Source organism: Antrostomus carolinensis, unplaced genomic scaffold, assembly GCF_000700745.2.
Source record: "Antrostomus carolinensis isolate BGI_N321 unplaced genomic scaffold, ASM70074v2 scaffold14286, whole genome shotgun sequence".
NCBI lineage: Eukaryota > Metazoa > Chordata > Aves > Caprimulgiformes > Caprimulgidae > Antrostomus > Antrostomus carolinensis.
The window spans coordinates 59,793-73,588 of record NW_010324017.1 but is presented as its reverse complement, the minus strand read 5'-3'; the positions used below and the strand labels follow the sequence as shown (position 1 = coordinate 73,588).

General features: G+C 40.1%; 1 protein-coding gene across 1 annotated transcript in view; it reads left to right on the top strand.

Annotated features, from left to right (window-relative positions):
- Positions 1-13,796, top strand: part of LOC104527153 (storkhead-box protein 2) — a 20,961-nt gene that overhangs the window by 1,948 nt on the left and 5,217 nt on the right. The window contains 3 exon segments of the mRNA XM_029085652.1: positions 4,547-4,699; positions 12,020-13,792; positions 13,795-13,796. The exon segment at positions 13,795-13,796 is cut by the window's right edge and continues 479 nt beyond it. Of these exon segments, the coding sequence (XP_028941485.1) occupies positions 4,547-4,699; positions 12,020-13,792; positions 13,795-13,796 (1,928 nt within the window).

The following is a 13,796-nucleotide window of genomic DNA, read 5'->3' as shown; positions in this document are numbered from 1 at the left end:
GGAAATAGTGTGTATAATTTCTAATAAAGTGTGGCTTTGCACTGTAATTTCCTTAATTTTCCTTCACAATGACTGTACTGAATTGGTTCCATTTATAAGTTGAAAGGTGATTTTTTTTCAAACAATCCTCATGCAAACTTCATGAGACAGGGAGTTTGACTTCCAGGTCACTTCTTTCCAGCAGCAGAATCACTAATAGAAATTCTGCCATGAGTATGTAATTGATAATTTAATTGCTGATACATGGTGCAGAATATGGTCTACTTCATTTTCTCCTGAGGTGGTGGTATCCCAGCTTTCAGAGAACAGAGACACTAGATAAACTGACACAGGACAGGTTCTGGCTGGTATGGGTTCAGGATGTATGAATTTTCATTCCCAGCTCTGTTACAGACCATCACGTTCTCCTGTGTGTGTTAAGGATGGTTATGGTTACCCATTCTTTCAGAATGCTTTGAAATCCACTGAAGAAATGTGCTGTGTCAGAGCTAAGTGTTTATTTTATGTGCTACATAATCTTTTGTTCTAAGTAACAATAATTATTTTTTTCCCACAGGGTAGTGCTACAAATCCCCAAGGCATAAAGGAGGACAGAACTCATTGTTTGTTATGTGCTTAGACATTTTTGAAAATTAAGTGCCACTTAAAACCAGAAGGCTAGAAAACTTTCTTTTTAAAAAAAAATTCTTTAGAGAAAAGTTTGGAAAAACACTGCAGATACAGAGCTAAAACTTTGTGTGTGTGTGTGTGTGTGTATATATATCTTGTATTTAAACAAAACATGCAGTCAGCCGATGAAAACTGCTTTTCGAGCTCCAGTTTAATTGGGAACATAAACATATGAAAGTCAAGGATAGTAATTTGATTTTGAAAGAAAGCTGCTTGAGACAAGCATCAGTCAGACCTAACAGGAGCCATATGCTAGATGTTTTATGTAAGTGATGTGGTCTGCCCCCTCCCCCCCCCGCCCCCCCCCAAAAAAAGAAAAGCATATTTGACTTTTTTTAAACAGATCTTTCCTGAAGAAGTTGTGGTAAACCTTCTGTTCAACGGGCTAAACAGTATTTATGCACCTAACTGATGTTAATATTTTATATTAAATAGTAGACACAAGATATTTTCTGTTGTTGTGCATCAAAGAAGTTTGTTCACTGAACTATAACCACAGAGTGCTTGTAATTTCCCAGAGCCACAAGACAGTTAAGATAAAACTTGGTATGTTAGAACCTCTCTGAGTTGAGGAGCTTTTGGTTTTCTGTCACTAGATCTGCTGAAAGTTTTACAGATGTTTGCTAGCCTTTTTAAACCCAGGGCCAGTAATTATCTCCAGCAGACAGTTGTGGACAGCAAACTAAGGAGGTAATTCTGTCACAACAGAGGTGAAACGAGTGTTCCCTTGTCATAATGAAGAAGCTTGAAAAGCACTCCGCGGATAAGAATAAGGCTTAACTGGCAATAGTCCCTTACCAAACAGAAAGAAAAGGTCTCTCAGAAACCACTATTTGTTGGCCATTTCTACTGCATTTGAAGCCATTTAAATTATGATTTGATGGACAATTTACAGTCTTCTTTATAGTTAGTTAGTTGGTTGCTAAGCTCCCAAATATTTGCCAGCAGAATGCGTTACCCTAGCATGCTAACTGTAGCATGCTTTGCTAGGGGTTGCGTTAACCTTAAGGAACTGATACTGAATGTTTTATATTGATGAGTTACGTGAGGTATAGTTATTATCTCTGTGGAAACGCTTGTCTTGTTCCTGATGACAAGAACCCAACTGGCAGTGGTCAAATGTGCAGACTCACTGTGTTCTGCACACTAACCTAGAAAAGCGGTTCCGTGCTGGGGGCCTGCTGTGAAAGGAGAGACTGTGCAAAGTGCACCGTCACTAAAATCCAGGTAAACATTATTATTCCTTAGCTTGTACTTAGGTTTTAAGTTAACAAGTCTTGACTGGGAGTGATTCCAGAGGTGGATCTCTGCAGGTTCTTGGCAGTAAGGAGAGCGGGATGGGCTGCGCCCAGGGGTGAGCAGAGTAACTGGTTGGAGTTCTTGTCCCAGCGTCCCTCTGGGAGGCTGCAGAGCAAACCTACATGAATTAGCAGCACTTGCTAGGCTTCATGTAGAACCCTCGTCAAGTCTCTTTCCCACTACAGGAAGCTGGTTATGGTATGAAGGCCCGTTCCTCACGTCCTGAGTATCATTCTGGTTAGCTGTGGGTGGATCATTCTGGGTGCAAGGAAAAGAAGGAGCTCTTCCTTCCACTCTCCCATCCTGCTGGCTGTGTCGGTGGCAGTGTGAGTGCGTGGCTGGGAGTAGGCACAGGGATTCTCTTGCCACGATGCTTTGGTTTAATAAATTGCCAGATCTTTGATGATCCAGATAGAACAATTCAGGAAGTTACTTCCCTTCACTTAGATGCCCTTAAAGCTACCCAGGGAGCACATTTTAGTCCTGATAAGGTTAAGTCTCAACTGAGGGCAGTATTTGCGAGTTTGTTTGACATGGCACTGAACTGCACTTAGTACTGCTCACAAGGACACCCATGACACAGCTAATAGCTGTGTGAAGGACAGTAATTTCTTAAATTGCTTAGCTAAATCTGCTTATTTCTTATCATCATTCTGATGCTTTTTAGACATGAAACTAATCATTAAAGAAACTGATCCCCTACACAAAGTGCATGGTGACTCTTGATCCAAGTTGGTGAACTCATATGTCTAGCTGATTACAAAGATATGTCCATGAGCAAGTTTAAACTGACAGCAGGTGTAATTATTAGTAAATAGTGATACAATAACTGTGATGTTCTTTATCTGTTCTCAAATGATGAGGTGACAAATGCTGTTTGCTCCCAAGTCATGTGAAAGTGGATCTCTCACATTTCACTGTAAGCTGCCTACCATCTTGATTGCCATTGTCTGTAAAGCAGTTGTGGCAGAAACTTTTCAGGTGTATATGAATAAAAAATGGCCAGAAAAGGTTATATTTTGTGATCATCATTCTGTGGTCAGATACGAATGAGGAGGATCCCGGGGTGCACTGTGTTGAAGCTGGAGGAATGCTGCTATGTTGGGATTGCAGCATTGGTCTGGTCAGGCCTGATAAGCAGAAGCAATCAGGATACAGCATAGCACAAATGTGTATTTTAAATAATTGTTGTGTCTTGGGTAATGTGTATCACTCTTGTACAATAGATTGTACAGCGGTGTGTTGAAAAATATTGCTCATAAGTCTCACTGAAGCAGTTAGTAATTTGCTACTTCCACCAGTTGGTTTTTTTTTTTTTCAGTGCTGAATATAGTGCAAGATTAAATGCATTTTGATAATTGGTTTTAGAAACTGACGTTCCTGTTTAGTGGACATAATAGAAATATAGAATTAATGGGGAAGTATTAGATCCTCTAAATTGTGAAGGAAGGTTTGAATTGGAATTAATTTCCAGTAATTTGATTCCTGATTTGGTCACAAGGTACTGCTCCGTGACAGCAGAAACAGAGTGATTTTTCTTGAGATTTCAAAGCCATTTAGGTAAAACTTAATCCCTGGCTATTGTCTGACCTGTGAGCAGAAAAGGATTCATCCTCAAGCACCCCTTGTTCTGTTTATTAGTCTTTTATTATTCCTTTTTCACTGGCAAAGGAAATCTTCTAGCCTGCTGCTTCCCTCTATTTGACATCACTGGGGAACTGTTAGCACTTGAAGAGGAGGTACAGAGCAGAATCTAAAAGCGTTTCTGTATTTATATAAAGTATGTTAAAATGCACAAGTGTACATGTATTTGTGTAGTCATGCTAGTATTATCAAATTGTAATTTCTCCTATAAATTTAATTTTGAAGGTTTTTCAGTTATTTTTTTAAGTATGAAATAATGAATTATTTTTAAAGACAACATGAGAAAAGTTACAACAAAGTTAATTTTCAGGCCATCCTGGAACTATTAAAATTCTCTTCTAAAAAATATGTAGTCCATACAAAGTCATTCGACACGGAGATCCAGGAGAGATTTATTTGGAGTATCAGTGTTAAGGCCTTTAAATACTGTGCTGTGCTTTATCAGCTGAGTGAAAATGTTATTCATTAAGGTTTTTTTCTGATCTTTGTTACTGTTAAGAAAAAATATTCTATCAGGTGGAAATGGTGGGTGATCCATACTGCTGGCCTTTGAAAGAGGAGTGAAATCTCCACTTTTATGTCCAGAGAAATAAATGCAACTATTTTGTTTGTGCAGTTACCTAGTGGGTTATTCAAGCATGAGGTTTTGCAACCATAAGTGCTAATTTGTGGACATTTTTCTGAATCTGTCTGCTGTGCCCTTTGAGAAACCGTGTCTGCGTGGTGTTTATTTCCCGTTTTCCAAAGTTCACCATGTCTCAGTTTTGAAAGAAGCCGTTGGATGGTTCTCCCTTGTGAGAAAGAGTTTTATTCCCAGCTCAGTACAAAGACTACAGAGCTGCGCGCGTCTTCTCCGATTGTATCTCTCCATCCTTGTTCTATGAGCAGATTTTTAAACAAAACGCTTCATTGCACATCTGTTGTCTTTTTACAGGTGATGTATCACCCATCAGCATGTCTCCCATCAGTCAGTCACAGTTTATTCCGCTTGGGGAAATCCTTTGCCTGGCCATCTCAGCAATGAACTCTGCCCGAAAACAAGTCACACAAGAAGCACTAATGGAGCACCTAACAACCTGCTTCCCAGGTAACTGGGCATTAATAAATCAGTAGTCAGATGGGGCACATGTCTGTAGAGGGCAGTTAAAGAATCCGCAATCCCTACCCAAAAGATTGCTGATCTTCTTGGCTCCCTTAGAGGAGGAATTTCAGTGTTTGTTAGACCGTTTTTCTTTACTGTTCTGGATGGGAATATTGATTAATCCTGAGATTCTACCCAAAAGTAAAAGGAGGCTTCAGGATTCTAATCTTACAACCTTTTCTTTATTCTTAAACATACAGAGAATTGAGCTCTCTTTGACAGGCCGTTCATGTGAGATGCAGTTTGCAGGGTTAATTCCTGACTTTATGGAAATATTAAAAATAACTTAAGGTACTGAACAGCAAACAGCACGTTTCTTTTTTTCAGACTGGTATCAGAATAAGCTTGCTTGTGATTTTTCTCACAAAATAACCTTCTTTAGCATCATAGTCAAAAGGGCTTAGGACTTCTTTAGTTGTTATGGAGAACAAAGTATGTGTCATAGCTAGAGCAGACTTATTCTACCTTGTGGCTTTCAAGCCAGTTGTAAGCTAACTCTTAAGAATTCTCTTGACATCAGTCAACTGATTCGAGTGTCGTTGTTCATTCTCCCTAGGAATAACCTCATGGACTTTCAAGCCAGTTGTAAGCTAACTCTTAAGAGTTCTGTTGACATCAGTCAACTGATTCGAGTGTCGTTCATTCTCCCTAGGAATAACCTCATGGTGGTCTCTGTGTAGAGCATTCTTTCTTAAAGAGCAGGTTTCCCACATATTGCGTGTCTTCCTCCACCTAGGACAGGCTCTCAAAACTGGTGTGGCCTGATGCAAGTAATAGAGTCCAATGATGATAATGTGCCTGCTTTTAGGAGAGGTTATATTTAAACTGGAAGGATGTTGTTAGCCTGGTTTCCAGGGGTTTTCAGAGCCTTCCTGGACACACTTCTGGCTTTTGCTTCTGTACTGCCCTTGCTTGAAAAACTTTAAATATTCAGTTGGTTGGTTTTGGTTTTTGGTGGGTTTTTTTGTTTTGTTTTGGTTTTTTTTGGACATGACAACTCTCTCCATGACTGAAGGTTTGGAGAGCCATAAATAGTCTTGCTGTGTTCATAAATGCTGGTGTTCAGAAGATATTCTTGTCAGCATTTGATAATAGTTATCAAATGGTGAAATGAAAATATCTTGGATTAAAGATACTGTAACATCAAAAAAAGGAGACCTGTATTAAGAAAGTACTCATGAATATACTGCTTCATTACTGGCAATCTGTATCTGGAGTTGGTGAATCAGGCAAAATGTGCCTTGTAGAGACATCTAAAACTGTGGTGTAAAAGCATTGGGCAGAGGTTTCCTGCTTGAGAGAACATAACTTTTTCACTTGTGCTTTGTATGATCCTGGGCAAGGAGCTTAACCATTCTGTGCCTCGGTTTGCAATTCTCTAAACTGGTTGAAAAACTTCTCTATTGTACCTCTTTTGCAGCTGTAAAAATCAGATAATTAAAAATTCTTCAGTAGGAAAACTACTGATGCACATGCCTCACCTAGGCAGCCCAACCCTAGCCATGTTTTGATGTCTTGAATTTTTTTGCTTACCTTTCAGAGCAAGAGTTACTTAAAGCCTTGAAGGTTACATGGCTTTTGTTATAACTGGTACTAAGTTCTGAGATTTTAAAATGTAATTCTGGATCGACAGCTATGTTTGAAATAAACAGTTCTGTCTGACATTTAATAATTGCACTTTGGAGAAGATTACTGCAAGTGTGTTTTGTAAATACTGGCGTTCTGTCCCAGTTTGTGGGGTTTTTTATCAGAGGGTTTTTTTCAGTACGCTTGGCTGATTTTGAAATTGGTGGTGGAAGTTATAAGGGATAGAATGCAAAGGAGGCAAAGTTCTTAATTATAGTTCCAGTTTAATTAATTTTGATGATTTTTTCCAAGTCATGTTTTCTATATAGCCACGTACTAAAAGAGTTCTATAGATGGCAAGTATTTTCCCAATTATTCTGTCGATATTTTTATATAAACATTACTGCATGGTGGAAATGATAATTTGTTGGTGGCATCCCTTGGGTTTCCTGGGAGCATGGTTATCAGTTGACTTGGTGTGTTGTGCTGTTCTAGCTAAACAGAACCATACATCAAAAAAAATTCAACAGGCTGGATTATTTTGTAGACTCTGCTCAGAAGGAGCTTGAGGCAAGTTAGCACACAGTCTCTTGCTGCCTCTTTTTTTCTGCTAGCCATGAACATGTGCATTTCTCAAGTCTGAGATTAAAAAAAGGAGATCCTTGTTTTTCCTACCTCACTTCTTAAAATGTAAAGAAAATTACTTAAAAAAAAAAAATCCCCCCTTTGTTGTCCAGTTTTTTTCCTCTCTCTAGGGAAATGCTTTTCTCTCCCAGCTGTGACGTTTCACATAACAAATATACATGTTCTCTCAGTATATGAGGATTATCCAAAAATTTTGTCCTTTCCAATAGACAGGACCTCTTCTTGTGCCGAGTGGTGTTTTTCACTTATCTGCCCAAACTCTCTCATAAATCAGCTGTGGCTTTTTGAGCCCTTGTGTTCACTGTGGCTATTTTCAAATCTCTGATGTCCTCCCATATTCTGATAGTTTATTTTTCCTAATGAGGTGCTGATGCTCTGAGAGAGAGGAGAGCATTACCACTGTAGATGTGTCTGTCATTGTCACATCACCTTTCTGTATCTCACCCTGTAGCAGCACTTGTCTGCCTGGGTTGTTTGTGTTTTAATGAACAGATGCTTCACTGCGTTTCATGGCGTGTATGAATTTCCAAAGACCCCAGATGCTATTCTCAAACTGCCTCAGAATAATAAACCTCTTTCCTCAGTGCAGGATCTTGCACTTGCAGTCTAGCCCTCTAGTTTGCTGAGCCATTGTGCAGGCATAAATCTGGGCCATGGCTCTATCTGAAATAAGGTATGCTAATTATTTATAACATCACATAGCAACCACTCCGCATCCTTAACTAGTATTTCATGAGCCAATCGGAGTATTTCTTTTATCCCTTGTTAAGCCTTAGCATCAGCTCAGGAGAAAATCATTTTAGCAGATTTAACACCATTTAAATACTACTTCAGATGTATTTTTCATGAATTTATTTTATTGAGAAAGTTTGTAATGATAACACACATTTTATTTGTGGTTTTTGTTATTTTTCAGGTTTTTAAAAAGGCAAACAGGCTCCTGCTGCTCCCATTATTCTAACTTAGAATTAAACAACGAGATGTTTGTACAGCTCTACTTGAAAATTTATTGACCATGGTTTAAATCCTGTACATTAAATGTAAATCTTTGAAATCCAGTATAAGGAGCTAAGAATGTAACCTTTGTTCCTGTGTTTGGCAGCCAGGCTCTCTTATCTGAATGAACCTGGCTAAAGAAAATATCAAGCACTAGTCTATGCTGCCTTTAGTAAAGATTTTTTTTCTCTTTTCTTTTTTTTTTTTGCATACTTATCAAAATCATGTCAAGGTGTTCAGAATTTCAGTGCTGAAAATATGTGTGTGTATTGGACTAGGTTGCTTTCAAAGCGAACAGTTTTCTAAAACCTGGCAAATTCTTCTGACATTCACCTTCATAACTGTTCACTCTTTAAATATGTGAAATGCGTATGTAGCACTTAAAATAAGTATCTTGCATTAGCTGAGTTCACTCTAGGTCAGTGTTCTTTGTGAGCCGCAAACAAGACATAATCTTCTGTCTGGGTGCTCAGTGGATGGCATAGTAGACTCTCTTGAGATGCAGAAAATGTACATGTCTGATGATTCAGTGTCCAGACAGTTTCTGCTTTTGAATTATTAAACCACTACATAGTCTTAAATGACACCACTGCTGTCATGCGATATTTTACATGCTAGAGTCTCTAAACTACTGATTTTTTTCCTCCTCTTCCTATTTGATGGAAGAAAAGAGACTGTAAGGAGACTTCTGAATGCAGTGGGGTAGGCTGCATATAGACATGATGTGGGCAGGTTGCTGTGAAGAGAAAAGTCTTGAGAAAGCCAGGAAATCTGTATTTAAAATAGCAACAACGGGAGCCAGAGTAGCATCATTGCTCCTGTCCACCATGCAGGAGCCTAATTTGAGTTTGGGTTTATTTCTGCTTTTGTAAGTACCTGAAAGAGATCTGAACAAAACCTGTAGCTAGCACTAGCTGGCAATGCTGAGCTCCAGAGATCTGCATCTGCCACCATCACTGCTGGCTTAGAGAACTGGGGGATATGTTGTATGCTGGGAGTGATAAAAATTACAGACTCCAACTCCAGAGAGAAGGCTGACATGATTAACTTTACAGCATCATTAACTGCCTAGGCATGCTTTATTTTTGTGTGTGTGCTTATTTGCCATTCTCTACTCACAGGACTTAATTTAACTACTGTGCATCCAGTGTTTGCAGACTCGTTTACCCAACACATTGTAATCATTATGGTTTACTGGGTGAAAAATACTTATTATTATTTTTACCATGTATTTGCAGTGCATTTTTGCCTAAGTTAGTGTGAAACATCAGAAGATCCATTTCAATTTTTTTTTCCTAACTTTTCTGTAAACTCCAAGGAGAATGTTTTCCTCTCTTTTATTTTTGAAACAGTATATTTTAAAAAGTCTTTAAGTAAATAAGGATGAAGGACCAAGTTCTTGCAGACAAAGGTAGGTCTGTGTTGGGTTGTTTACGTGTTAAGCTCCTGGAAAACGCGATGGATCAGTCAGGTTATTTATGTAGAGGCAGGAAGAGAGATTGGCTGCTGCAGAGCAAGTGCATCCCAATTGGACTGGGATTGGACCCTGCAGTACATTTTCAGCACAGAATGGAGAAGCACATGAGCTTGAGTTCAGGGTCATCCGCTTCTTGTGGTGATGATGCAAGGCATGATGCAAAAGGAGTGGTGTGACCTAAGCAAACATGGCAGCTCCACTGCAGGGAAGAAGGGGTTTAATGATGACCACTGGTTGTTGTGGGAATTGAAATCACTCTTTGTGTTCCCGTGCTTTATTGAAAGCTCACGTGGAGGGCAGCCTGCTCTCCAGTTGCCACTACCTCACAATCAAGAGGAAGCTCAGCATTTTGTTTACTTCAGTCCAGAGAAATTCAGGACTCTGGGCAAGGCACAGATAGTCCTTTTTTCCCCTGGCTCTCTGGATTTCAACTTTTCTGTTGCTATTTCTGGCATGTTTGCCCATCCAGAAATTCTGGAGGTCTTTGTTACTCTCTTTAGATTATCACAGAAATTGTGGACACCCACATGAAAAGGGGAGAAAATGCATGTTCCTGATTCTCCATTTAATTTGTATATTTTTCAGGATTTTTAGTCTGATTTATTCTCTCAGCTTACATCCTTTCTTTACCTCTTGTACTTCCTGTGTCTGACTTGGCCGCAATCTCTCAGCTGTGTGGACTGTGCATGAAATATATTTACTGCCCTCATGTACCTCTCTCTGGCACCTTCTCTTTTGTAACTGCTTTCACTCACGTGTTCGTGTTATTGCTAACACTTTACTATTTCCATTGTAAGATTCTTAGTTACAGCTGTTACTGGACATGAGCAGTACGGTCATGTCTCTAAATTCAAACAACATTCAAAGTCAGACATGAGAATTCTTACTATGTTGCCTTGCAACCCAGTAGCAAGGAAGAGGCTGAGTTGAGGAGTTAGTACAACTGTTTCTTGTCACTGATCTTTTACTGAGGTATCAGTCCTGGTGCCAGAGCGCCTGCCTCATCCTCATGTTTGCTGGCACAGGAGGTCAGTGAGCTTGCAGGCTCCAGCCTGTGGCGTATGATAGGACAATAGTCAGTGATCAAATGCTACGTGCTACTGATGATAATGTGTTTGTGGCAGGTACACCTGGTTGAGATTTTTTTTTTGAGCATTTTTGTGAAAAGCATATACTCTGAAATGTTTTTGCATGCACAATTCCATGGAATTTCTGTTCTTTAAGACAGTCAAAGTTTGACTTGACAAGACCCTGACCAACCTGATTTAATTTGGCCCGGTTCTGAGTAGGGCTGTTGACCAGATTATTCATGAGGTCCCTTCCAACCTGAGTTACTCTCTGATTCTATTTTTTTTTTCCTAAATTAGTTTTGTTGAAAAGAAAATTAAAACCCAGAGCAAATAATATTAACTGTTTTAGTTTAAAATAGGCCATCTAAACTTTTGAAAAAAAATTTTCTAGTTCTAAAAATGTAAAGCAGGTCAGTACCCAGCATGAAGTTAAAATTAAAATGCATTTTAATTCAACAAAATGTATTGATTGAATGTATTGATAACATTTTCCACTGAAAATTTTGAAACATTTTTATTTCTTAGTCATCATAGATTTTTTTTTTTTAAACCAGCTTGTGAACTGAATCTCTTGTTTCCTTAGCTCTAGATGGAACTTATTCCTGTGCACAGCGTTCTAACTTGGTATTTTATCTGATAAAGTATTGAAGACTTGGTCTTGCATCTCTGAACTCAGCAAGAGTAGTGGTAGTGGGAACGACCAGGCTCACAATGCCTGGTCTACTCTGTACCTAATGTGGCATTGATGCAGGGTCATCATACTTGTCCCCCTCTCAGTGTATGATACATGCACTCAGGTGGCGTCCCTCACATCTCACGTGAGGGGCAGGGAATCCAGAAGCAAATTTTTAGGAGCTAAATCTGTAACTTCCAGTGTAGTGGAAAAGTCTGTTTGGGTAAGATGAACTGTATCATTCAAGGCATGTCTTTTTTGGAGCAGCTGATGCAGTTGAAATATGTTTTAGTGGGAGAGGAAGTCCATTGAATCAACTTTGTGATAAAGGGGTGGCTTGGGAGAATGTTTTTTCCTGTGCAGCATTCTTCTGTGCAAAAACAACTTAGGCATCCAAAGTAACAAATAACCACTGTTTTATACGTGACTGGCCATTATAATAAATAGTTCTGGTGAACTGGGATATAAATATTTAGTCGGAAGAAGAATAAAAGTGAAATGTTTCCCCAGTACCTTTTGATTTCCAGTGATACCATCTTGTAGCTTAAGGTCACCTGTGCAATGGAAGTGACTAAAGTTCTCTCTCTCTCTTTTCTTTTTTTAATACTCCATTAATGGCCTCCTTTCTATTTAATTAATAACTGCTGTGCCTGAACCGTAGGAGATAAGTGGAGAAACAAACAGAGAAGAGAATATCTAACAAAGTGATTTGCTGAAGTTGTTTGTTCAGCATATTCCAGCTTGCACATTGGAGAAAACAGCTTTTGGTTGGGGAGGGGGGAGCCAGCGTCCTGCCTGGTTTTATTCACTCCCTGATATGTGTTTACTGTCATTTCTAGGAGTTCCAACACCCAGTCCAGAAATCCTTCGACATACCTTGAATATGCTTGTACGGGAGAGGAAAATATACCCAACTCCAGATGGGTATTTCATTGTAACCCCGCAGACTTACTTTATAACACCGTCTCTCATAAGAACTAACAGTAAATGGTACCATTTGGATGAGAGGATACCTGATAGGTCTCAGTGTACCTCTCCACAACAAGGAACTATAACGCCCTCTGCCTCGGGATGCGTCAGGGACCGAACGCTACCCAAAAACCACTGCGACTCCTGCCATTGTTGCAGAGAAGACATGCACAGCATGCATGCATCTACCCTACAGAGGAAATCAGCAAAAGACTGTAAAGACTCATACTGTCCTCCTTCATTATGTCAGGTCCCACCCACTGAGAAAAGTAAAAGTACTGTCAATTTTTCGTATAAAGCGGAGACACTCACAAAGCCCAAGGATGTAGAGAAGCAGTCTAAGAAATTTGGACTCAAATTATTCCGATTAAGTTTTAAGAAGGACAAGACAAAACAGTTGGCAAATTTCTCTGCCCAGTTTCCTCCAGAAGAGTGGCCACTAAGGGACGAGGACACCCCTACCACTATACCCAGAGAGGTAGAAATGGAGATTATCAGGCGCATTAACCCAGACTTGACTGTGGAAAATGTCATGAGGCACACTGCACTAATGAAGAAACTTGAAGAAGAAAAAGCTCAACGAAGCAAAGCAGGATCTTCAGCTCACCACAGTGGACGAAGTAAAAAGAGCAGGAATCACAGAAAGTCTCATGGGAAATCGAGGTCACACAGCAAGACTCGGGTGTCCAAAGGAGACCCATCAGATGGCTCTCATTTGGATATACCTGCTGAAAGGGAGTATGAGTTCTATGATCCCTTGACTCGATCCCCACGGGAAGGCTGTTTTATAATAGAACACAAGGGAGATAATTTTATAATGCATAGCAATCCTAACATGATTGAATCTCACTTTCCCATGACACCAGAGTGGGATGTGTCTGGTGAGCTGGCCAAAAGAAGAACTGAAATGCCTTTCCCTGAACCTTCCAGGGGAAGCTCCCACTCCAAGGTCCATCGGAGCCACAGCCACACACAGGATAGGAGATCGAGGAATGAGCGGTCCAGTAAGGCTAAGGAAAGGTCTAGATCCATGGACAACTCAAAGGGACCTCTGGGCTCAGCTGCTTTAGGCACACCTGAAGACATAGGTGAAGGCTGTAGCCCAGATGACCAAACAACTAGCCAAACTTACATTGATGATAGTACCTTAAGGCCATCTCAGTCACTCGGTCATCAAAGGGCTCTGATTTCATCTGCAAGCTACAAAGAGACTTGCATCCCTGAAATAGCTAGTGGCAGTGTAGAAACCCCCAGTTCTTGTAGCCTCTTGGAACAAAGCAAGCCTACAGAGAATTTGCCATCATATAGCGAGCTCAACTCCTGCACAACAAAATCTGCAGTTGATGACTATTTTCAGTGCAACACATCCAGTGAGACTGTGCTTACTGCTCCATCACCACTGGGAAAGACTAAAGAGGATCATGACACACTGACAGGGACAGATGGGCTCAAAAAAATTACTCCTGGGGAAAGACAGTCTCAACATATTGCTCGGGAACCCGGGGTACACAAGGAGGAGTCCCCTAAGGGCCCGAGCAGTGGTTCAGCGGTTGCCGGCCAAACTCCAGAGGTGATCGCAAACGGGCGTCTGGTTCAACACCATAGCGCTGAATCAAGCAGCCTGGATAAAAGGAAAGAAATATTTAG